Source organism: Cucumis sativus, chromosome 7 (assembly GCF_000004075.3).
Source record: "Cucumis sativus cultivar 9930 chromosome 7, Cucumber_9930_V3, whole genome shotgun sequence".
Classification (NCBI taxonomy): Eukaryota; Viridiplantae; Streptophyta; class Magnoliopsida; order Cucurbitales; family Cucurbitaceae; genus Cucumis; species Cucumis sativus.
Genome location: NC_026661.2, coordinates 8,477,318 through 8,503,206, shown reverse-complemented (window position 1 = coordinate 8,503,206; position 25,889 = coordinate 8,477,318). Strand labels below are relative to the sequence as shown.

The 25,889-nt window shown below is 35.4% G+C and overlaps 1 protein-coding gene across 5 annotated transcripts; it reads left to right on the top strand.

Moving 5' to 3' along the window:
* The first annotated feature begins 7,401 nt into the window (after nucleotides 1–7,401).
* LOC101212986 (putative DUF21 domain-containing protein At3g13070, chloroplastic) lies at nucleotides 7,402–24,748 on the top strand. Of its 5 annotated transcripts, XR_004218150.1 has the most exons (15): nucleotides 7,413–8,391; nucleotides 9,375–9,472; nucleotides 9,562–9,655; nucleotides 11,134–11,211; nucleotides 11,347–11,450; nucleotides 11,613–11,694; nucleotides 12,528–12,667; nucleotides 12,939–13,017; nucleotides 13,106–13,169; nucleotides 14,003–14,094; nucleotides 20,113–20,178; nucleotides 20,424–20,540; nucleotides 22,632–22,796; nucleotides 23,445–24,260; nucleotides 24,376–24,748. XR_004218150.1 is itself a non-coding variant. In XM_011653696.2 (14 exons), the coding sequence occupies exons 1-14, from the start codon at nucleotides 7,828–7,830 to the stop codon at nucleotides 23,667–23,669; spliced, it is 1,968 nt and encodes a 655-aa protein (XP_011651998.1). In that variant the 5' UTR covers nucleotides 7,413–7,827; the 3' UTR covers nucleotides 23,670–24,748. The 5 variants fall into 5 exon arrangements, 4 of the variants coding, with proteins under 4 accessions (XP_031744541.1, XP_031744542.1, XP_011651998.1 ...); XM_011653696.2 differs by having other exon boundaries at nucleotides 23,445–24,748; XM_011653697.2 differs by having other exon boundaries at nucleotides 8,136–8,391; nucleotides 9,543–9,655; nucleotides 23,445–24,748.
* The last annotated feature ends 1,141 nt before the right edge of the window (nucleotides 24,749–25,889 follow it).

The window sequence follows — 25,889 nt, the reverse complement described above, 5'->3', positions numbered from 1 at the left end:
TTCCACATCACTTATGTCACACATTAGTTCAAAGGGTTATGACCAATCTAGCGTGATAAGGATAGACGTTGAGGCCAATGCGTCTTTCAAGGTCTGAAACGCCTAGTTGCATTTTTCATAAAAAATATAGGATTGATTTGCACATAGTAGGTTACTAAAAAGCTTAACAATTTGGGAGAGTCCTCTGATAAATCTTCTGTAGAATCTTGCATGTCCTAAAAAGCTCCTCAAAGGCTTCATGTTTGAAGGTAGTGGCAATTTTCTTACCACATCAATCTTTGTAGGGTCCACTTCTAATCTTGCTCTAGAGATCTTGTGTCCAAGCACAATTCCTTCCCTGACCATGAAGTGACACTTCCCTCAGTATAGAACGAGATGTGTCTCTTTACATTTCTCTAAAACCTCCTCTAAACTACTCATATATTTGTCAAACGAGTCCCCGAATATAGAGAAGTCATCCATAAATATCCCTACTGATCTCTTCAAAAAGTCTGAAAAGATAGGCATTATACACGTCTAGAATGTTCCTAGCGCATTGCACAAGCTGAAAGGCATCAACAAAATGCAAATGTGCCATAAGGACAAGTAAACGTTGTTGTGTGCTAGTCTTCAGGTGCAATTGTAGTATGGTTATAACCAGAATAACCATCCAAAAAGCAGTAATATTCTTTACCTACAAGCTGGTCCAACATTTGGTTAATAAAAGGTATGGGAAGTGATCTTTCTTAGTTGTTGCATCCACTTGTAGTAATCCATACAAATCCTCCACTTTGTGATTGATCGTGTTGGTATCAATTCATTATTCTCATTTTTTATGACAATTATCCCACCTTTCTTTGGAACGCATTGCACTGGGCTCACTCATTCACTTTATGTAATTTGATATATTACCTTCAAGTCAAGCCATTTGATAATTTCTTTCTTTATAACTTCTTTCATTGCGGGGTTCAATTGCCTCTAAAACTGAACAGTGCCCTTCCAACTTGATCTTATGCATGCAATAGGATGGACTTATATCTTGAATGTCTATCAGGGTCCATCCTATTGCCTTATTATAGTGTCTTAGCATTTTCAATATTGTCTCTTCTTCAGTAGCATTCAAGTGGACAAAGATCGAGCAGTGTGTCATTCTCTCCCAAATATGCATATTTCAGGTGGTTTGGTAGTGGCTTGAGCTCTAGTTCTGGTGGTTCCTCAATAGATGACTTTATCTTCTTTTTGTCTTTGGTTTACAATCCAAAGACTCGAACTTTTGTGCGTCAGTTACGATGTTGACTTACTCAATTAGGATCCTCTTCTTCAAAGAATTCTTTAGTACTTAACAATTCAAAGTAGGCTTCTTCCTTGCAATTACTAGTCCTAATTCAGGGACTCTATTATATTGCTACTCGCATCATCAGTAGGAAACTTCATTGTGTTGGCAACATTAAACTTGATTTCCTCTTCATTGAAATACATTGTAAGTTTCCCTTACTAGACATCGATGAGGGTGTGACCAGTTGACAGAAATGGCTACCCCAAGGTGATAGGTACCTCCTAATCGGCTTCGTAGTCTAGAACGATGAAGTCTGCAGGAAATAAAAATTTGTCCACCTTTATCATAACGTCTTCAATCTTGCCCTCAAGTTTAGCAATGGATTTGTCAACAAATTTGAGCCTCATATGATGTGGCTGCACCTTCCCTATCTCCAACTTCTTGAATATAGAAAGGGGCATCAAATTAATGCTTGCTCTCAGGTCGTAGTCTAGGAATGTGTTCTCATTTGTTAGATGATTACAATTAAAAACATTTTTCTTCTTTTGAATATACAATGTTCTTGACATTCACACTTAACTCAGCAAAACTTAAAATACAAGCATCATGATTCTCTAAGCATTAAAACATATTTTATCACTACAAGTTAATTAAATACATCAAAGAAATTTCTTTAGGCCTTTCAGCCATAGAGTACATCGTACAACACATTACAATATAAACCTAAAATAGAAGATAAAAGAAGGAACTACGCCTCAGAGTATGATTTCTCATCCTCAGTGGCTCTGATTTTTGCCTATTGATGAGGGGGAAATGGAAGGGGGAAGAGCTCTCTCTCTCTCTTTTGTTCTAAGCTCTCATCTAGAATCTTAAGGAAGGGAGGTTGGACGATGTTTGGACTTGCTCTCCAACCAAAATTATGCACACTTTGTTCTGAAGTGAGATGCTTCATTTATAGGCGAGAGAGCTGATATGACAGGATACCACGTGACATTAATGTTTTGAAAGGCTGCAGCAGTGTTGCAAAGACCGTCCTCTTGTACTTTTTCAGACTTTCGCACCAACCAATTTTGTTTGCTAGTCTCTAAACGCTTAACTTGCTTCTTTGTATGCCTTGGTTGAACGCCCCTTCTCACCTAGATGTTATATCGCCAAGCTTCACTTTTTTTGCCTAGAAATCCTAGGATATAAGCACTAAAATGTAGTAAAGCAGGGATCGTGTTATGTTATTCACAAGTTAGTCAAATCGCCTAGTGTTTACTTTGTTTTCTTTTATTATCATGCGTTTAGACCTCATTATTTTACATAAAAGACTACAATAACTTGTATTTCTACAAGTTATCAATTTATCCATTGTGTTATAACTTAGTCAAATGAAGTTAATGAGACATATAATGTTGACAAAATCATATAAAAAAGTATCTAAGTGACTACAATAGCTGCATGATAGTCATTTAATGCATCACCAAAGTAAGCATCATGATAGAGCTACTCTAAGCATATAAAGCAATAAGACGAAACATGTTATACTAATGAGACCACTTGAAAATAAAAGAAGGTGCGATAAAATTTGTAGAACCATTAACTTACATTAAACTTATATCTATATGACTACCATGATTGCAGGATAGGCATTCACTGAATTAGCATCATGATATACTCAAGCTACTCTAAGCAAAATAATATTATTGTGGAATAGTTATTGGTTTTAAAGATACAAGGTCAAAAAAAATACTTCACTCTTGGGAAGATACCTCCTGCTCGATGCAAAGATCACATGCCCATATTTGAAAATTATTGTATGCAGTTGAATACACTGATACCAATCAAGAATCTCATTCTCAAGTATAGTAGACATCGAAATTTACTGTATGCGATCTAATTAATTTATGAGTTAAAATGATAGTAAAATTAATCATGATAAAACTTTACACAGTTAAAACGACAAGAAATCAACGTTGATGGCAAGGCACCCACTATGTTCGACAACAAGGTTCGCTCAAATCTTACTTTGTCACAATAGCGAGAATCAAAGCTTCGAGAATTGGTCACAATGGCAAGAAATCTATGCTTGTCCACGACAATGAGAATTAAAAGTTGGACGATGAATTTTGAAGAGCTTAGTGTTTCACGATTTTTTTTTTATTATTATTTTAAAGAAGAAGCACCTATTCATATGGAGAAAATGGAAAATACATAAAACATTTCCTTGATGGGCATCAAGGAAACCTTTCCATTAAAAAAAAATTATCTTTCCTTGATAGGCATTACCACTCAACGAAACTCCTTTCTTGATGGGCATTGTCCATTAAGAAAAACTTCATTTGGTCCCAAACCCCTTTACTTGATGGGAAATTATTATCAACTTATTGATGGGCCTTTGCCTGTGGTCCTTGACTTGATGGACAATTATTATCAATGTAACTATATTTCTTGATAGATTATACCCATAAAAAAAACTAAACAAGTACGTGTTCTTGATGAGCAAGACTCGTTAAGTAATATGTTATTTTTAGATTATATCGTCCATCAAGAGAGGGGTTTCATGATGTTTTCTAACCATCCAAAAACAAAGTATCCTTGATATCCTTTGCCCATCGAGAAATATTTATCTTGACTTTTGTGGACCATCAACGAAACTAATGTTGAAATTTATGTCTTAAAACTCGTAGTTTGTAGTTTAAAATTATATTCTATTAAATAAAGTGGTTATGAGGACTTATTAAGAAAATAGAATGTTATGATCTTGAATCCAATAACTAAGGTCCCAAGGATATCTAGTGTAGACTTTAACTTTATGTAGAGACATAAATGTGGATCAAGTTCAAGTATATAGTCCAAACGATCTATAATGTATGAATAAGGTTGGACGCCTTATTTTGGAACACTATGGATGAACTCACTTTGTAGTTAGTACAAACGATGTGATCTTGGATCGTTCATGTAGAGTTATGAAAGTGGGAGTATCCTATAAAGAGTTTACGTAAGACTAGAACCATGAAATGCACTTTTAAGTTATAACACCAATGACTATATAAAATTGACTATTTCAATTATTGATGATATTACGTAACTTAATATTAATCCTGAGCTAATTATGAACTTCTGTTCAAACGAAATTATCCTTAGATCTACATAGGTGAAGACAACTCAACAGAGTTGGTCCAACAAGCCTCCCATTTTAGGAGTAAGACCAAATGGATGGCTAGGGACATAGGATGCAATATGAAATTGACTTCTATCAGATTCGGAGTTAGTAGATAGGTTATTCCCTTAAGGATTGAATTCAAGTCTTGAGCAAGGGGCTCCACCCTCTCATTGGCCCAAAAAGGATTTGGTTTAGGTTGGACCATAAACCAATTATTCAATAGTGGATAAGTGAGATTTAAGGAGCAATATGTAATTTCGAAGATAAAATAGTATTTTGACCCAACCAAGGTTACGAACAACCTGTGAATGATTTACTAATCATGGTTACGTTATATTAGGTGGAAAGAAATATATCTATAATAAGGGGAGTGCAATTATGAGACTTTAGTGGAATGACTCATTAGTTAATGAATGTTGATTAGCTCGATTTAAAAGGGTTTGACTAGTAAATCTCAAATCGTTGGAGATCATGTGATCTATAGGTCCATTAGGTTCTCATGCTAGCTCATATGGAATTAACGTAGAACAATATGTTGGAATAATTCGAATTGTTCGACTTAGGTAAAGATAGAGAGAAATTGACAAATACATGTGATATAATTATCGATTATCAATTTGAGATAGAACTTTATGTTTAAATTTGATTTAAATATTAAAAATATGAATATGAATTCATATTCGGAAGCTCAAAATCAATGTAAATGGTTAAAGTAGTAAAAAGTCAAAAGGTTGACTTTTAATTTTGAAAAGTCAAACTTTGACTAGCTTTATGTTCAAATGTGATTTGAATGTCAGAAAAATGAATGCAGATTCATGTTCGAAAGGTCGGAATTAGTTAAGACGAATAAAATGGTAAAAAGTCAAAATATTGACTTTTGACTTGAAAAAATTAAAGTTTGACTTTGATTTAAATGATCAAATGACTATATTGCCCTTAGACTAAGTTAGTGGGAAAATCCTAACATCTTGTTAGACAATCCCACTAACACTTAACGTTGACACTTATCCCACTAAATTTCATTAATAGTTAGTGAAATGTTAGGTGTTGAGATTTTATAAACTAATTACATGCATTTTTGTATGTAATTAGGTTATAAATAAGCTTCATTTCAAAGGAAAAAAGACTTTTGAAATTTTTGGTATTTTTTATTTTACAAAATTTAAACCAAATTATTTTCCCTCTCTCAATTCTCAACCTAAAATTCCATCTATCTTTCCCAATTTTCTTCACTTAATGGGTCCAACAACTTGGTTCTAAGTTTGAAGAATAGCAAGTCAACTCTAATGGTCGTCCCAGCTTTGAGTTCGTGAGGAAATTACGAGGAATGGGAGCTTCGAAGGTATGTTTCCTTTAGCCCTAATTTTATTTAACTAGGGTATTTTTAAGCATGTTAATCTCTAAATTGTTTAGATGTAATTAGAGTAATCTCGATTATGTTAGTTTTGTTGTGCATGTCTCGTTTTCGTTTAACCACAACCTAAGAATCCACGTTTTTTCGTAATTATTTAAGAAAATAATGGAACTTTTCTTGATGTACATGAACATCAAGATAACTACTGTATCAAGAACTTGATGATCTTTTGTCATAACCATCAAGACAAATTTGCATGTATCAAGAAAGGTCAAATTTGGAGTAGTGTTAATATATTGTGATAATCAGAGTGTTATTCATCTTGGTAAGAATGATACATTTCATTCCGGACAAAGCATATTGATGTGAGGTATCATTGACTTAGAGATGCTTTAAATGATAAATTGTTTAAGCTTGAGAAGATACATATTGATCATAATAGATCCCATATATTGACGAAGAATCTACCAAAAGAGAAGATTTTTATCGTTTCGTAGTGAGAATGATATGTTCCTCCTTAAAGTGAAATGGGGAAAGATTTGTTGGCTAATTTCACTTTTATTAGTTAAAAGCCTAAAGTTAAGGCCCATTAGGCTTTGAGTTTTTTTTTTTTTTTTTTTTTTAAATTTGCAGCTGCTGGTAAATCAGAGAGTTTTTACACAGATTGAGAATTAAATACTACATAAGAGAAATATAAGTTTCCATATAGTACTGACTTTTTCAACCATTTGGAATCAATCCGTGGTCTAATTGAGCTAAAATTTTGAGTTCTTGATATGAGGGACTTCAATCTGGACAGTGGAGAATTCATTTGAAGTTATCTACAGTCAGATTCTAGTGAATAGTTGTTTGTCACTTATTATAAAATCTTTCTAATTTTTCTTCATTGTTGTTGCTGTTTGTTGTCGAGATCGTTAATCTTGAGATATCTATTGTGTGGTCCTCTAGTTGTGACTAGGGAGAACTTTGTTGTATCCATTACTAATTATAGTGGAGATTTGGACTTTGGTTTGTGGTTTTTTACTCCTTCCATTGATGAGGTTTTTTCACCTTAAAATTATGTGTTCATATTTAATTATTATTAATTTTGTTGATCAGAATTCAATTAGATTCACATAATAGTTAGATAATTGATCCCAAGGTAGGGTGTTTATCCCAATAGCCTATGCCTCAAAGATATTTACGTTGTTCATACTAACTTCTACCTCATAATCCATTGACATATGCAGATTCATGACTGACCTTATATTCATCAATCCATTAATATCCCCTCCTAGTTCAAATGTGACTACATACTCATTTAATGAACTCACAACAATAAAGTATTTAGGAATATAATCTAATTGAGAGAGATTTGGCGATATATTCTACTATAGTGAGATTTAAAATGATAATTTAGATAATAAAAGAGCCATTCGAAAAATGTCATCACTCGTTAAGAAAACCCTAAACCCGTAGCAAATCATACCTACGTTCTTTCACGAAGGACAAGTTCATAACTTTACTCACACATGACGCAGTCAAAAGAGTGAATTCACATAGTTAAAAAAATGAGACTTTTTTTATTTTGAGTCTCTAATACAAGTTAGTTAGGCGATAATTTCAGTAAAGAATGAATTCAAAACACAAAAGAGAGCAATTTTTGAGCAAATTTTCCAAAAACGAGAAATGCAAAAAGCCCCTGCACAACAAAACAAATGGCCATTGGACCCATCTTCTTCAGGGCATCAGACATTTTCTCAATTTATCTTTGCTTGCACCCATTACCATTGACATGTTTATGAAGAAACCAGCCTCCTTCTTACGCCTCTAAGGCTACCAACTCCAAATTCAACCATGGCTCCAGCTTAGGATCAATTCTACCTCCTCTTTAGCTTCCTTTTTCTTCTCCCTTCTATTCCCTGTTCCAGCAGCAGCAGCAGCAGCAGAAGAAGAAGAAGAAGAAGTAGAAGAAGAAGAAGAAAGGAGCAGCCAAATCCCCTTTTACGTTACATTTGAATTGATCTCTATTTCGATCTCATTTGCATTCTGCATTGAATTTTGGGTCCTGGGTCATTGAAAATTTTGTTCATGGCGCTACAGTCTTCGACCCTGGGTTCGTCCGCCTTCTCTCTTGGCGCGAAACCGTTTTCTCTTCTGCATTGCTGTCGATATAAGGCTGTACCGGTAAGGAATTTTCGGAATAACAATCGGTACCCTAGTCTTTATTCGTCGACTTGTGTTCAATTTCGGAGTTCTGGAAGCGTTATGTGTACGATTTATGAAGAAACTGATGTGTTTGCAAATGGAGCTCGTTTGGGATGCGGGGTTAGTGAGAGCTCGAACTGCCCTGGTGTTCCTGAACTGAATCGGGATTTTGTTAGAGAAATAGCAAAGCGTGGGATTCTTTTCACTGCAATTGTCTACGGTGTGCTGGTTGTTGGCTGTAAAAATGTCTTGGCAACAGAGGGTGTGGTTAGTCTCAGTAAGGATATTGCTGGGCAGGGGATATTGGCGTTTAGAAATGCGTGGCCAAAGGCGTTGCTGGTCCTTAAGATTTTCAAGGAGCAGGGTTTGATTTTGGCTTTGCTTTTGGGACTCTCAGCGTTTTTTTCTATGGCTGAGACTTCAATAACCACACTTTGGCCTTGGAAGGTAATCTAGTTGACGCAGCCCATTTATTTTTATTTCTTTGATAGATTTATAGAACACGCCTGTTTTGAGATTGAATAATTTGATGTACATATGCAATCGCTTCTTTTGTTTATCAATTACATTCATCTATTGCATGTAACTTATCACCAATACACAAACTAAACTTGTGTATAGATGTAGACGCTTGTTCTCCGGTTTAAATGTGATTTTCAATCTAAAGTTCAAAATGGCTTTAAACTGAATTCACAAATGAGTTTGAGTGTATAACATCTTGATGATACATGCCAACTTCTTGTTCTCAGAAATTACTGAGTGCCTTCATGCTTTCTTTACTGGATTGGCAAATTATTCGTTGGTGTTGTTAAATGTGGAACATAACTTTCTATCTGTAACAAGATGTTGCCTATATGAAACAAGATGTTGTTGCTCATTTAGATGAAGAAGACGTTATCTAACTTGATTAACGGAAGTTTTGTGAAGCATATAACCTCACGAGTTGAAATTTGTGTTGGATATAACTCTATGGAAAATGGTTTTCAGTAGAAGAGAAGCGGTTGGGAAATTGTTATCGATTGACTAACTCCATCCTAATTCTGGACATTCATGGATAAAATTTTACATCTATGATTATTAGACATGGGCACTTTTAGGGAACCTGGGGGTTGAATTAAAGACTTCACAGATGTGTTAAGAGTGCCAGTTTGGCAGAGCAGATGTGAGTCAGTATCAGAGATTGATAGTGGGTTGAAACTAGACTCCTTAGTACTCAAGAGTCTCGTCTGTTGGCACGTCTTTAAGGGCAGTCCTACCCGTTAGGAAGCAAGAGTCAAGCTCATCTGCCAAGAGTTTGGGTGTTCTGTTTTGACATTTTAATTTCCTTTTTCTAATTGTAGTGATTTTAACAAATGTATAAGTTAATGGCTCTCTTTCTCTCTCTTCTTTTATTTTTATTTTTTTTAATATTACTTTTAATACCATATCAGGTACGTGAATTGGCTGAAAAGGAACCTGAAGATGGCGTCTTCAAAATGCTTCGTACTGATGTTACAAGATTTCTCACAACCATACTTATTGGCACAACGTAATACTCTTTTCATATTTGTCACAACAAATTCAACCAGTTTTATCAGCTTCTTTCTTTCTCATCTTAGATTCTGCTGATGTACTTAGTGTGGTAAATATTGGGGCAACTGCATTAGTCACTGAAGCTGCAACTGCAATCTTTGGGGAAGCTGGTGTTAGCGCAGCAACTGGAGTGATGACTGTATGTGTGATTGCCCAATCTTGATTGTCTGGAAATTGATTTACTGATAAACATACCCACTTACCTACCTTTCCCTCACTACATGTGTGATTTGTATGTACATGAACTTGAGTATTGTGAAAAATGTATGTGTCATGTTGTGTTGGCAAGAAACCTAGTGGAATGTGGTACTCAAGAATTTCAAACAACTCTTTAACTTCTTAATTGGGGTGTGTATAAACTCAAAAAAAAAAGATCGAAAATGGTGGTGCCTTACATTCTTTAGAACTCAAATTCTTGTTCAAGTAAGGTGGTGGTGGTGCCTTACATTCCTTGAGGATGTTCTTTAAGCCAACAAATACTAGAACCTGGTAGGATATTGAAAAAAAAAGTCTTATTATTTTGGAAGGGTAAAGGACCAAAAAGAAGATGGGGAGTGTGTGGATTTTTAGACAATTGTTTTCTACTTAGGAAACAAATAAGTCACGTGTCTGGTCATATGTCTCTGTAAGAGAAGTTTCTTTACCTTCTTTTTTCTCTTTGGTTCTTATAATTAACACAATTTTAAGTGAAATACTGTTGAGATTACGAGCCACCTAATCGCAGTTCTTGGAAACCATTAAAAAACAGATTAAGCTGCGAAATAGCCCTTATGTTTGGAAGGCTTAAGCATGACTAGAAAAATTTAAAGGAGATATCCAAACATGAGTATTGAAACTTGGAAGTGGAAGAATTGAATCCGTTTTTCATTTCTCCTTTGTTTGGAGATTTTGATTCTAATTCTACAGTAGTTTCATGTATTGGGTATTTGGTTACCTAAGCAAATGAAGGTAATATTAAACGATTGTTGTGTTGTCAAAGGCTTAGGGGAAAGACAAAAATAATACAGATGAACAAAATTAAAGCTATGCCTAGTGGAATTTTGTTGGAGAGGTATTATTAGATTTTTAGTGAGAAGAACCCAAATAGGTTGCCTATGTTTTTCCTTTTTGGAAGGTTACGATCCCAAAAAAGTGAAGTTCTTTGTGTGACTGATGTGGATGGGAGTTAAGATTTGTACGACTGATAGCATTGACAAGGTGTTTGGATAGTTTCATCTGTGTCTTCCATATTTCTTTTCTATTTTGTATTTTGGGTGTCCTCTTCATATAAAAACTATCAGAAACAATAACTTTTATAGCACAAACCCATTTGAGGTTTGCTTATCATCAAGTGATCAAGGAGTGAGATTGACTGTTATTAAAAAAAAAAAAGATATCTGTTATCCCTTCATATCTCCCGAATCTATGCAATCACTTAAGTAAATTGACTGCACTTGTGAGATTTAAGTGCTACCTTTGTTTTATTTTTTACTCTTTCTCATAACAAGTTTAAGTATACAAACCATAATGATGTATCTCCTATATCTCTATAATGTACATGATAGAGAATTGAAAATTTTGTTTGTTGCTAAAGTTCAGTGGAAATAGACTCCAATTATACCTCCTTAATGTTGCTAGGTTGCCATTTTGCTTCTCACTGAGCTCACTCCAAAAAGTATTGCTGTGCATAATGCTACAGAGGTTGCTAGGGTTGTGGTAAGTTACTTCTGCTTATTGCATCACCAAACTTTCTATTAGAGATTTCTTTGTTGGATGCTTATTCATACTTATAAGTTAGACATTACGACATTATTTTTGTTCTATGAACTGCATTGATTTTATTGCCTGTAGGTCAGACCAGTTGCATGGCTTTCTGTGATACTTTACCCAGTGGGAAGAATTGTCACATACCTATCAATGGGGATGCTTAAAATGATTGGTATGAAAGGGAGAAGGTAAGTTCTGAAATATCAATGTTTTAATTACTTGGAGGCTTCTGATCACTGTTCCATTCTAAGCCTGTAGTTGCATGAAGTTTATGAAGCTCTTATTTCTTCTTTGTTCTGGTCGTTGAAAATGCTTCATTTTAGTGCTACTTTCTTGTCTTAATGTGTTAGTGAGCCATTTGTAACTGAGGAGGAATTAAAATTGATGTTGCGAGGGGCAGAACTGAGTGGGGCCATAGAGGAGGAAGAGCAGGTAATGGATAGGCTTCCTAGGACATTGTTTTATTGGTAAAACTCTCGAGCTTGAATCTTGAAGTAAATCTTAGAATGCTGCATTGTGTTGACAGCACATTTGAATTTGAATATCTAGATGGTCTTTGAGATAGTATACTGCAAGATTGTCTTTCTTTCTCCTCTTAACATGATACAAACTATTTCAGAAACCTCAATGGCTTTATTATTGTATCTCAAACTTCAATTTCATTACTGATGAACATCTAAAATTGAATTGAAATGTGACAATACTGAGGTTGTGGTTTGTTCTCCCACCCCCGGCTTCCCATTCTTTCTTTCTTTCTCTGCTAACCATAAGAAAGGAAATTATACAGGGGAAAAAACGAGGAGATATTGCATTATCACTTAATCTCCGTGAATTATAAAATTTGGTTTAGTGGAAGCATAAGAGCAATCAGATGTCAGAAATTGGCACTTTTTGACGGACAATTTAATCTTTATTATTAATTAGCTCGACTATGCTAATTGCTAAGGTCATTTTAATCCTGTCGAATGGACTTTGTCATGAATTCTTTGAATATCTGATAAATTTCAAGAACAGAAGTTGCCTCTTGAGTTCTATTTTTTTCTTTTAGTTTGTATGTCCAGCCAAATCTACTCCAGTTTTCTGACTTGGCAGATTGTGAACATTCATGGTGCATTGTGTTCTCTATAGCATGTATCTGGGAGAGTTTTCCTTGCTTCATTGTTGCTTTTTTTGACTTATTGATTGTCTGGATTTGCCTTAAGTTGTAATTGATACTTTTTTGGGTTATCTGTGTAAAATGGTTTGTCATGATGGTTTCACTACAGGATATGATTGAGAATGTTCTTGAGATAAAAGATACACATGTGAGAGAGGTGATGACACCTCTTATTGATGTGGTTGCAATAGATGGCAGTGCCACACTGGTGGACTTCCACAATTTGTGGGTTACTCATCAGTACTCAAGGTACATTAAGTTTTTGAACTAAGTCTTTGATGGCCTTTCCCCACAAATTGTGGTTTGTATACATGCACACACTCAAATGTAGTTTTATTTGTCATGGCCTATGTAGAACGCAAAAGTGAAAAATGCAGAAGCAAGGAAAACTAATCTCAGTTTATTTAATGGTCTCTTATGTCTCCCAGAAGTACCTGCAAATCTTGTATTTCTTTTATTTGAAAATGAACTGAACTTTTTTTGGGTATTCTAATTTATAACTAGTTGATTATTTTTCTAGGGTGCCTGTTTTCGAGCAGCGGATAGATAACATTGTTGGGATTGCATATGCAATGGATTTGCTGGATTTTGTACAGAAGGTTGAGTAGTTTCTCTCACTTCAGCCATCTATCATAGTTGCAATTGCATGTTCACAGTGTAGAATTATAAACACTTTTGGTTTTGAAGGGTGAAGTACTAGACAGCACTACGGCTGGGGATATGGCTCATAAACCTGCTTACTTTGTGCCTGGTAATTTAACACGTCATTTTTCAGTAAATTTGATAAGCTGACATAAGTACGTAATGTGTGTTTCTAGCTTATTTACAGGCAACAAATTCCATGGTTCTTTCCGACAAGCTAAATGCTTCTTTCTTATGCACATACTTATGGAACTCATCTTTGCATTGAAAATGCAGACATCTGATTCTCCAACTTCACATTTGTAGCCTTAAAATTCCAATGTTGGCATCCTTAACATCCCGTTAATTGTATGTACCTACTAAATTTTATAGGCTAGAAAGTTATGCTTCAGTCCCTCCGATATTTGGACAGGTATCCTTATGGTTGCTGGATGTGGCCTCTTACACCATTTATGAATTAAAACTATATTTGATCTGAACTTTTTCTTCTGATATTTTGGTATTCAGATGTTGGAAAATAATACCTTTTTAATAGATTTCTGAACCAATCACAATAAGTAACTTGCTATTTCCTCATTCTTCTCTGCCAGACCTCTTTTCTAAGTTATTTTTATGAAGAAAATTATTTTTCGGCCATCAGCTTGGATATAACGAGGGACGTCATTGTCTCTGTATCATTCTAAATTTGTGAATAAATTATGAATAAACGGTCTAGCGCTGGCCTAGATTATGTGTGTGCGCGCTCGTGCTTTCACAGCATTGGTTAACCATATGTAGTTGGTGAAACTTTTAGTTTGAACACATATGCAAATTATATTTTAGTTTAATCACAAGTTGGGTGTTCATTACTTACATTTTTTTGCTTTCATTTTCCAGTGACATTCACAGTCTACCTAATTACCACTGTGTTTTCATGTCAAAGTTGTTTTATGGGTTTTCCAGATTCAATGTCTGTATGGAATCTTCTCCGAGAGTTTCGTATCCGGAAAGTTCACATGGCTGTTGTGCTTAACGAATATGGCGGCACTGTTGGAGTATGTAAACTCAACATTTCTTGGTTTTTATCTTATGAAATGACTTTTACTATTTGAAACTAAGATCTTAACTAGAAATTTAAGAAATTAATACTTCGAAGGAAAATTATTTTAAATGACAAAACTTTTGAAAATATTTACAAATAGAGCAAAATATGACAATCTATCTATGATAGACTATGATATTTTGCTATATTTTGTAAATATTTTGGTTCATTTTGCTATATTTAAAAATAGTCAGCCCTTGTTTATTTTTTTTTTTTGTGAGAAGGAAACAATTTTATTGATGAATGATAAAAGAGTAAAATCTCCAAATTGATCATCATGGGTTGACCTAGTGGTGAAAATGGTAACATAATCTCAATGACTAACTAAGAGGTCATGGGTTCAATCCATGGTGGTCACCTACCTAGAAATTAATTTTCTACGAGTTTCCTTGACACCTAAATGTTGTAGGGCCGGGTTGTCTTATGAAATTAGTTGAGGTGCATGTAAGCTGACACACACTCATAAATATTAAAAAAGTAAAAATTCCAAATTATCCAAAGGTGAAATTACATGAAAATAATGTTTCCACCAATACAAAGCTTGAGAAAAAATAAAATCCATAAAACTATTGGAGGAAGAAGAATCCTGGATGTCATTCCGTTCAAGCTAGAGGAGCCAAAAGTACACTCAATTAGAAGTTAGCCAAAAAGATTTCTTGTTCCTAAGAAAAGGATGTCCATGAAAAACAAAGTCAAGAAAAACATAGGGTGAGTTCGGAAAAGCCAAAGACCAACCAAAAGCATCAAGAATATTGGCTCAGTAACTAGAAGCAAAGGAAAAATGAAGAAAAAGGTGCATCAGATCTTTAGAATGAGCGGGGCATATTATACACCACGAAGATGAAAGCGATATATATTACCTAGCTGTTTGTCATTGAGCTTGTGAGGAAGAAGTTAAACTCCTAGTTAGAAGTGATTTAGCATTTTAGCAGCCGTAGTAGTATTACACGAATGGGATCTAAATTTCTTGTCTACAAGAAGAAGGAAATTTCTAGGAAGGTGGATCCAGTCATGGATATCCGTCCTTTTTTGAGGACGACAAACTTCATCAAGGGAACGACAAAATGGTGTGGTGGCCTTACGAAATCAAATGAACCAGATTTCGAAATTCGTTGGGAGGAGATGAAGTTCATTTTCAAGCTCATGGAAATTCAGATGGATTCATTCCGTTTGAATGTTCAATCATCATTGAAGGACTTTCTTTTCTGTTTGGAATTACAGCTGAGCAGAGAAGGGAGGAGACACTGGAGAATGGGCAGATGAAACCTGTTTGAAAAAGTACAGCTCACTTCCTGGAGGTGTTGTTGGCTTTTTCAAAAGAAAAAAAAAGCTTGGGTTACCAGAGTTTGGGGAATGAAGAAAAAAGTGGAAGACAAGGTCCTTTAGTGGGGAATGACAAGGAACCGATTACTCTAAGTGGGTTGGTGGAGGAAGCATAACATTTTGAAGATGAGATTTTGAAGGAAAAAAGTGGGCTAAAAATTTATGAAATTGGGCCAAATAGCCAACGGAAGATAAACAAAAGTTTGACTCCATACTTGAATAGCTCTTTTAATGAGGCTGTTACCACTAGGGGTGATCATCGATTAGTTGGATTCAGTTTTCTAATCAAATCAGCATTGAACCGGCTATAGTTAGTTTAGTAAATGTTCAAACTGACCTCGACCGTCAATGAGTAAATGACGGTCGGTCGGTTAACTCTTTGAAATATTTTTTTAAAATTTCTCGATGTGGAACTTTCTGAGACCGACCCCGACCGACCTCTCTCGTTTTCCGACCAATTGACTTCAGTTTGGTTGGTCGGCTCAATTTTTCAGTCTATCATGCTCACCCCTAGTTACCACCAAGTCCATCACCGAAATCAACCTTCCTAATTCTATCTCTCAGGGAGAGCATACACTTGGGCTTTCATCTTCAAGCACGACTATATTAAAGAAGAGTCTGCCCACTTGGAGAAGAAAAATGGACTCTAAGATGGTAGACATTAGTTATTCAACTGTAGAATAAACAAATTGGGACTACGAAGAGGTGGGGAGTTCAGGTTTTCTAAGACCTACCCAAGAAGATGTGGAATTCGAAACACCAGACCCGTCTGTGGTGAGCTGATGATGATTCGTTCTTGTCATTGTTGGTTTGGATTGAAGTCTGTCGCCGGCTGATGCGTTTGGTGATTCCAATGAAAGTTTGTTCCAAAATCAAAATCTCTTTGTTGAGAAAGAAGTTGAAAGAAATCCTTGTTCAATCTCATAATTACCAAAGATTCGAAAATGGGTGAGTTCTTAAGGCGTTCTTCTAAGTCAAGTCCAACGCAAATGGCAACTGAACTCACAGGCCGGGTAAAGTCCTCTTCCCTTTCTTTGCCTCTTTACTCCTTGAGGGGTTTTACAAATTTAAGTGAAATTGGGGTCTGTTTTATTCGTATGGAGGGCTTGGGCTTAGACCTTTATTGGTGAATGGTGGGTGATTCTTCAGATTAACTTTCATAACCTATCCATTATTATTTCTTGAATTCTTTCATCGATTCCCGTGGTGCGCTATCTTTCATGCCAATTTGCTCTTTAGATGTGGGGGGTCTGAGTTTACTTCTTGATCTAACATGGTGGGGGTTGAGTTCAAGGGTAATCCTTTTCTCTTTATCTAATAGGGTTCTGTGAAAGGATTTTGACTCAATAGACAATTCGTCCTTTCCTCCTAATTATCTGAATACGAGAACCTTGATAGTCTTCCTAATGGATGGATGAAAGGGTATCAGCTGAGGAGGTCAAGTCGTGTGGTAAAGAAGAAAAATTTTGTGGTAAGAAGTTAGGAGGGGAAGATGGGAATAAAATGGCAAGAGAACTTTGAAATCTCTAAAGCTCTAATAATCATGAGAGAGAAGGTTTTAAAGCTTTGGGCATCTCTTCTGCCAAATGTTAAAGTTAAACGGTTGAATGGTTGGGACAAAAGGAGATTAATTAAGGAAATTTTCAGGCAGGAGAATCTGGATATAGTGATCTTAATGGAGACTAACGGGGGTGACTTTGATTTTCAGTTCATTGGGGGCCTGTGGAAATCTAGAAGAGTGGACTGGGAAAGTCTGAATTCAATAGGGAAGTCAGGAGGTATTCTTTTGATGTGGAACAATCGTGTGCTACCGCCTTAGAAGTAATCAAGGGTGCTTGTTCTATCTCTATTTCATTCAGGTGGAGGGATGGTGAGAACATTTGGGTGACGGGTGTGTATTGTCCTCCTAGAATTCAAGGTAGGGATCAATTTTTAAACGAGATGGATTATCTCTTTGGTTTGTGTGGCCCTATCTGGTGTGTACCAAGTGATTTTAACATGACTCGATTGCAATTTGAGTGGGAATCGCAGGGAAGAAGAACTAGATCTTCTTGAAAATTCAACGGCATCATTGAGGGAGGCGATTGGGTTGATCCTCTTCTGAATCCGGTTTACTTGGGCCAATTCAAGAGCAAAAAGTAGGATCGACGAAGAATTTCTCTCTGTGAATTGGGTTAATTTGTTTGCAGAAGTAAGACAGATGTTGGGTCCTTGAGTCACTTCTGACCACTGGCCTATCACCACCTCCACCTTTGGAAACCAAAAATGGGGGCCTGCTCCTTTCCGCTTTGAAAATATGTAGCTTCACCACCCATCCTTCAAAAACCAAATCTCTTAGTGGTGGAACACTTCTTTGCAAGGACACCAGGAGGGTTTTCGCTTTATGGGAAAGCTAAGAAATCTGCAAAAGAAATTAGAGCTGTGGAATAAAGAAGTCGTTGGAGACATCAGGATCCAAAAGAGGGAGATCCCAGAAAAAATTAAAGAGTTAGACGCTTGGATCTAGAGGATAGGTTGGAGGAAAACTTGAAGGCTCAAATAAACTCCCCCAAGACCAATCTTGCTGAGGTGATTTGAAAGGAAGATTGTAGTTGGAGGCAAAGAGTTAAGGTGGAATGGTCTAAGGATGGAGATGGAAACACTTTGCTTTTTCACCGCTTGGTTAGCAGTCAAAATAGTAGAAACAGGATTGGTCCTCTGAAGAATGAGTTAGGAGAGAATACAAGGGACGATAAAAGCATTAAAGAGCAAGTCACTTCGTTTTTTTTCTGGTTGTACACACCACATGTCCATTCTAGACCATTTGTGCAAGTAATTGAGTGGAATTCTATCTCAAAGCTAGAAATGGAAAGATTAACTGATCCATTCTCTTTGGAGGAGATAAAAACGTCAATGTTCGGTTGTGATAAATCTAAGTCTTTAGGTCCTGATGGGTTCTCTATAGCTTTTTACCAAGAAAACTGGTATCGGATCAAAGATGATTTGTTAAAAGTCTTTAGAGAATTTCATGAAAGGGACATCCTAAATTAGGCCATTTCTGAAACGTTGTTTGTCTGATTCCTAAGAAGGAAAAAGTGAACGACGTTGAAAACTTTAGACCCATCAGTCTAATTACCAGCCTCAACAAAATTCTGGCCAAAGTTTTGGCTAACTAGATTCGAAGGGTGCTTCTGTCGACTGTCTCTAACACTCAAGGGACTTTTTTGTCTGGAAAACAAATTTTGGACCAATCACTTCTCGCAAATGAAGTCACTGAGGACTACTATAGAGTTAGGAAGAAAAAAGGTGTGCTCTTTAAGATTTGACTTTGAAAAGGTCTACGACTGTGTTGACTGGAACTTTTAGATAAGGAATTGGAAATGAAGGGTTTTGGGTATAAATGGAGAATGTGGATGCGGGGTTGCTTGAGGTATGTGTATCTGTTATAAGGCAGCGGAAGATTTGGACCATATCCTCTGGAGTTGTGACTATGCGAGTACTATCTAAGATTACTTTGCTTAGACGTTTGGTAGGGAAATTGCTTACCCCAGAGCAGTAGGTAATTTGATTGAAGAATACCTTCTTAATTCGGTCGTGGAGAGAAAGGTGAATTTCTTTGGAGTGCTAGCATTTGTGTGATCTTGTGGTTTTTATGTGGAGAACGGAAAATAGGATCTTTAGAGGTGTGGAGAGGGAGTCTAAGGATCTTGGTCTCTCATTCGTTATCACGTTTCACCTTGGGCTTTGTTATCGAAACCGTTTTGTAATTATTCCTTGGGAGAATTAACCTTAGTTGGGATTCTTTCTTGTAATGTGATTTTCTCGGGGCTTGGCTTTTGCCACCCTTGTTAGTTTTTTGTTATCTCTCAATGAAATTGTCTTTATTTATATTTTAAAAAATGTCTATAAAGTTTATCTGCTGTGTTAATAGCTCTAAGATGAAGCTAAATATTTTGATCATCTTGGTATAGGAATCTGACCAAATCACCTTATAAAGAGAGCTGGTAGGACAATCGGGGTTGTTCATTAAAGCAGTCATGAGAGACTTGACTGCAAAATAATTGGAGGGATCAAGAGGCCAAGAACAAGTATCATTGTGGTCGTGTATCATGATAGATGATAGGAGATAAAAAGAGAGACCCATTCAGCAGTTCTCGAATTATTAAGATTTTGACAAGGAAATAGATTCCAAATCATATACTTTCACCTAGGAGCTTTATCTTTGGGTAGTTAGGAGTCTGATATACTGCATAAAACTAGTTCTCTCAACTAATGTTTACGAGGGTAGTAGTAGTCAGGAGCCTGTCTCTAGCTTTTCAGTAATATGCGAGTAATGTGTACAGAGGCTTGTGGTTTTTGTGTTGTGGAAATGGTCTTGAATTGTCTCTTTTGGGATAAAGGTAGAATCCTTTTGCAAACTTGTATTTTTGGAGGCGTAGTTGAACTTTTAATTTTTGAGGGTGTGGAGAGGTCTGCAAAGGAGGTTTGAGATATTGTTAGATTCAAAACATTGTTGTGGGCGTTGGTCTCTTCCATTTTTTTTGTAAATTATGATAGAAGAAACTTGGCAGTTGAAAGTTGCATGACTAAGTTCCAGTACTCATAATATAAACTCACAATATCCGTTATTTTTACTGAAATTTCATTTTTACTTTTTCAATGGTATCAGATAGTAACCTTGGAAGATGTGGTTGAGGAAATTGTTGGTGAAATCTTCGACGAAAATGATTCGAAGGTAAATGCCTCTTCCATTTTTCTTTACACTGAATATGTACTTCACTTTATTTTCTTGAGTTTGCTTTTTGATACTGACAATTGATGCTTTGCTATAGAAAACATCCACGTTCATGTTATTTAGTGCTATTATATTCTTAAATCTTATTTATACTAAAAGGGTATAAGCATTACCATATCGTTCATGCACGCATGTTAGTTTTTTTTTTAATGATTCTTCTGTTTTTCATTTTGAAAAACCTATAGGAGGAGATCCAGAAAAAAACTGGCTATATTGTGATGCGAGCAGATGGAGTATATGACGTGGATGCCAATACTGCAATCGATCAGCTCTCTGAAGATCTAAATATCAAAATGCCAGAGGTAGTATACTTTTATTTCATTTTTAAAATCCTCTTAAGATACTAATTTTTCAATTGAAATGTTGGTGGGCCTTGTTCTGTTCTGAGCTTTATTACCGCTGCCCTAGGCAATTTAGAATCAAATATTTAGCAACAAAGTAAACTTGATTACTTGTCAACATCTCCAGCCACCTTGAGCTTTTCAGCAAGAGAATTTCTTAAAACTACACATAAGTCGAAACACACACATGTACATACTTCCATTTCTGTCAGTTCTTAGGTAAGTAATTATATCTTAAATTTAATCAGCAAAATGCTTGAACGATGTAAAAGAGGATCCTCTAGGTATTGCCCAGACCCAAGTCTATAGAGATTATGAAAAATGTCTCCAGTTGATGGAAAACAATAGTTGAATTACAGAAAAATCCAGCAGAGGTTCACGAGCAGACATTGAACTCAATGATATTCCGACCTTTCTCAAGGTCTATTCATCCTAAAAACTCTTATGATTTGTCTTCACATACTTCCTACAGAGTGGCTATTACTGTGAATTTCTTAAAAGTGAAAAAAAGGCTACTATAAATAATTTTCAAGGGGCTCCTTGTTTAAGCAGGAAGAGGAACTCACACGTGGAAATAGGATGACACAGATTGAAACTTGACAGAAAGTAGAAGCCATGATGAAATCACGGGGAAGATAAACTTACAAATGTTCTAGATTTTCAGTATGTTGCTGCTAAGTTTTTTTTGAAACGGAAACATGACTATTCATTGATATAATAACAATCATGGGTTGGCCTAGTGGTAGAAAAGAAGATAGTCTCACTAACTAACATGGACTCAATCCATGGTGGCCACCAACCTAAAATATAATTTTCTACGAGTTTCCTTAAAACCCAAATGTTGTAGGGTCAGGTGAGTTGTCCCATAAGATTAGTTGAGGTGCGAATAAATTGTCCACAGATATAAAAAAAGAAAAAGAAAAACTATTCATTGATATAGCGATAGTGTTTAATTCTCAAAGCAGATGAGTGAACTTGGAAACAAAATAAGGACTACAAACTTGCTAGTACAAGGCCAGAACCAAATTCCATCATTAAATACTAAAACTTTGAAGAATTAAAAACATTCCAATTGAACACATATTCTAAATGGCTTCAACTCAAAGAACACCCCCCCCCCCCCACCCCCCAATCGCATCATCTCACAAAGATTGAACTTGAAATTATGAAGAGCCAACTAAAAGGGATTGACAAAATTCCCAAACCAAAAGAAGAAATCAGCAGCTTCCAACCAACCGACTGAAGAAATCAGTACGTTGCTGCTAAGGTAATAGCAATTCGGAGGGTGTAGATTTTATTCTCTGGATCCAGTTAGAAGTATTGAATAAATGGATCAAAGGCAACAAAAACCCATGTTATCATAGGGAACTGTGATTCCAAATATTATTGTATTAACTGATTTTGGGAGGGTGAGTGTTGATTGGATGACGAGTAGTAAAGAACAATGTTTGTAAGCAAATGAGCACCAAAAATATTTCTTATTTCTGACATTTGAAAAGTTACATTTAAAGCAAATAGAGAGATGGAACATCATAAAAACACCAGAAGGAAACTGTCAGAACAGAGTTTGGTGGCACCTAAGAATCCTTTTAAACTCCTTGAACATTTTTGTATCTGTTTCAACTTATAGTTCAGCTGGATGAATTTGACTGTGTTATACTAAAACCCATTCAGTTACTTGGGTTTTAATTTATTGTCTTGATTCTTGAAGAATAGTCACCTTCAGTTGTCTGTATTTATGCCCAATTGATTGAAATTTTGTCTCTTAACCAAAGGGAAAAAACAAGAATAGTCTCATAACCATTAGTTCATGTCTAAATATGTTAAGTTTATGTTCTTTACATCCTAAATATGTACAGGTTATGTTCTTTACAGCCTAAATATGTACAGGTTATGTTCTTTACAGCCCAAATATGTACAGGTTATGTTCTTTACAGCCACATGTATCTCTGATTCTATTTACAAATCTACATCTGTTCGTTTGTATATTTTTAAAGTTGTACTTTGAATGCTGATAACTTATTTCTTCCATATTACTTCTTGTCACCTAAGGGTCATCAATATGAGACGGTGTCGGGTTTTGTTTGTGAGGCTTTTGGATATATTCCAAGGACGGGTGAAAGTGTTAAAGTGGTCCTTGAAAAGGAAGATGATGAAGAAGAGTCCAATCCTGAAAACAAGAATCAAAAGGAAAGACACTTAATATTCAATATTGAGGTATGATTTTATTTCTGTGTTGTCTACGATTCTATTTGGTATAATTGGTTGGTTAAGTACCAAAAAACATTAAATAATCGTTCAACCTATCATTTCAATTTATACATATTTTTCATCTGCCACTAGTTGGTTATTGTATGTGTTATAATGTATATACAGATCATGAATCTATTATTTGATGTGCAGAATAATGCATTATAGAAGCACATTATTCTGTAAATTAAGTTTTCATAGGATGACACGTGTCTCTTTTATATCTGTTATTCTTGAACTGCAATAAACTGCCCCCTATGTCTGCAATACGGTTGCTTAACCTTGAGATTTGGATTTTAGTATTAAGCCTGATTATAGGTTGTTTAACATTTTGATTAGTAGAAACTAGAACCAAGAGTGTCTTCAGTCGGTATACATTCTTGCTGTTCATTGTTTTGCTTCAATTCTCGATCAAATGTTTGTTTCTAAAAGAATAAAAAAAAAAGAAAAGAAAAATATCACAATATGATATATGTCAGTTCATTTTCCTGTCATCCTTGAAAAAAGTTTGTTTCTCCACCAAATATTAACACGCTTTTCAGCAGTTTTACGCTGTCTTGTTCAGTTTCTTTAATCTCTAGAATATTGTAGTTGATTTGTTGGACTTTTGTGCAGATATTAGCAGGAAATGCTAGAAAGGTTAGCGCTGTTCGGTTTGAAAGGGTGAATGATGATAATGGTGAAGTGGCTCATCTTGTCCCAAAAGTGATGAAGAAGAAATGGAGCAGTAACGACGAGTCTGGTAGTGTAGAAAATGATAATTTATTATCATCAGAGGGAGTTGACGATAGCCTCTCTAGAGAGCATCAAAATGATGATCATAGTAGTGATAGAAATTAGTGAGCATAACTCATTTTTGTTCCCTCATTCTTACAACACCATATAGAAGGTGAAGGATTAAATTGAAAACGCGGGAAAAAGCATCAACAAACAATAAACTAACGTTATAATATTTCACAGATGAAGAGAGGTGTCAATATTTGAATCATCAACACAGTTTGTTCTGTGCATGACTTTTTCTCTTGACCCCACGTCTGATAAAGTAAGATTATCCGTGACTTGAAGATGAGATTTTCTGCTTTCCAAGACTGGCTGAAGGTATGAAGAGCCTTGGAGTGGTGACCTAGGTGGAAGAACTAGTTCAGAATGGAAATATAGCCCCGTTTGCTCTGAGCACACTGCTGTATTGGCCTGTATGGACTCAGACGACATTCTTCGAAATTCTTTCTGCTCTCTCAACTCCTTAGCTTTCTGCAATTGTCTAAATCTTTCCTGCAGCAAGGCGATGGAGGAGTTCATTGCTCTGGCATTACAGTTTTCACTACTCATTGCCAAAAGAAAAGGAAGGAAAAGAAAAATGAAAAGAAAAGAAAGTAAAAAGGAAGGGGGGAAAAAGTCAATCTCCAATGCTTCGCCAACGAGACCTGTCAGGTAGCTCTTTGAGGAATGTTTGAATATTTGTATCTCTATTTATAGTACATGGGTAGGTGATATTTTGAGAAGATTAATTGATGTATTAATTAGTTAAGTTTAAGCTTTCGATTAGATATTGAATCGCGAAAATAAAGGGAAGAAGCAGGTGCCAAGATGGAAAGGCCAAGTAGAAATGGCCAGGAGCAAAGCTGAGTTTTGGTTGTTGGATGTGAAGAAGGCAGAGACTTCCAAGGAGAGAGAGGGATTGAGAGGCAGGAATGTAGCTTTTGTAGGCGTATGTTGTGTTCAATTATTGGATTATGATTTCTAGTCTGTTTGTCTGAGGGGCTGCGCTGTGCCCTTTTCAATGGGATTTTGCTTTGAATCTACCACTCTCTCTCTTCTCTTTTTCTCTTTTTTCTCTTTTCCTCTTTTCTTTTGAATTAGAACTCTACATGTGAAATTCAGAATGGTGGAAGTATATCACTCTCTTGGGATTCCTTTGCTGCTGTTTTCTCTCCTTTCTATATAATATCTCTTACATTGTCATTCATAATATTTTAAAGCAAAAGAATTCATTTTCCTTTTTATATCATTCCAAACCATCATTTCCAGTTACATTTTATTCCGTTTGAATTTCATTTAGTTCCTATAAAGATTTTAATAGGTTGGTTCTCATTTCTAAATTTTATTTAACGAAACTTGGAATTTCATTTGATCTATATGACAGATAGGTATATCTATCTACTTGAATATGCATTAGGTATATCTATCTATTTGAATATGCATTTTATATAAAGTTTAGTATGAAGGGAAGCTAAATAGAAAAGCTAACTACTTCGATTGAAGATGGACAAGAGTAATTAATTAGAATGTTCTCCAATATCATAATAAACCTTTATTTTTCTTTTAAAAATAACTCTAATACTATCCTGGGTTAGTATGACGAACTAGTAGAGATAAGCTTACTCCTTATTTTGACTGTTTAAAGAGTATAGTACATTGTCATACGTATCATATAACAGCATATATTCCAACTATGATGACTTATAGTTAACAATCTGTCTACTATTTTAAATCTCTCATTTTGACGGTGTTTATTCTTATTGTTATTTTAAATCTCTCATTTTTCTTCCTATCATTGTTACGATTATTATTTTTTTATGCATCATCACTTTATCATTTTGTTGGAATGTCTACTATTTTTATCAACACCTAAAAATTCAAACACAAACAATTAAAACTTATATAGCCTTTCTAACTGCTATTATACCACTAATGAGTGGTTATAGCCACAAACTCAGCGCTTCAAACACATTAATCTTATAACAACATTTGTATCAACTTAGAAGAATCTAGTATAGTGTTATATATGTAATATTATAGCAACCTATATAGTTTAAATTTAGAATTAAGTATGATATTATTATTTTGCAGTTCTAAAAGACAAGTTACTATAACTTGGATACAATTACCAAGTAATAAACTATAACAACGAGCAGAGCGTTAAAAAACATTGTTTTAAAGAGGCTATAATATCGTTATAGTTTAATCGTAGAAGGAGTTGAAGACCGGAGCATAGTATGCCGTTATAGTTAACGTAAAGAAAAAGAATATTTGGGTTGAATGTGAGGATGTAATTATATT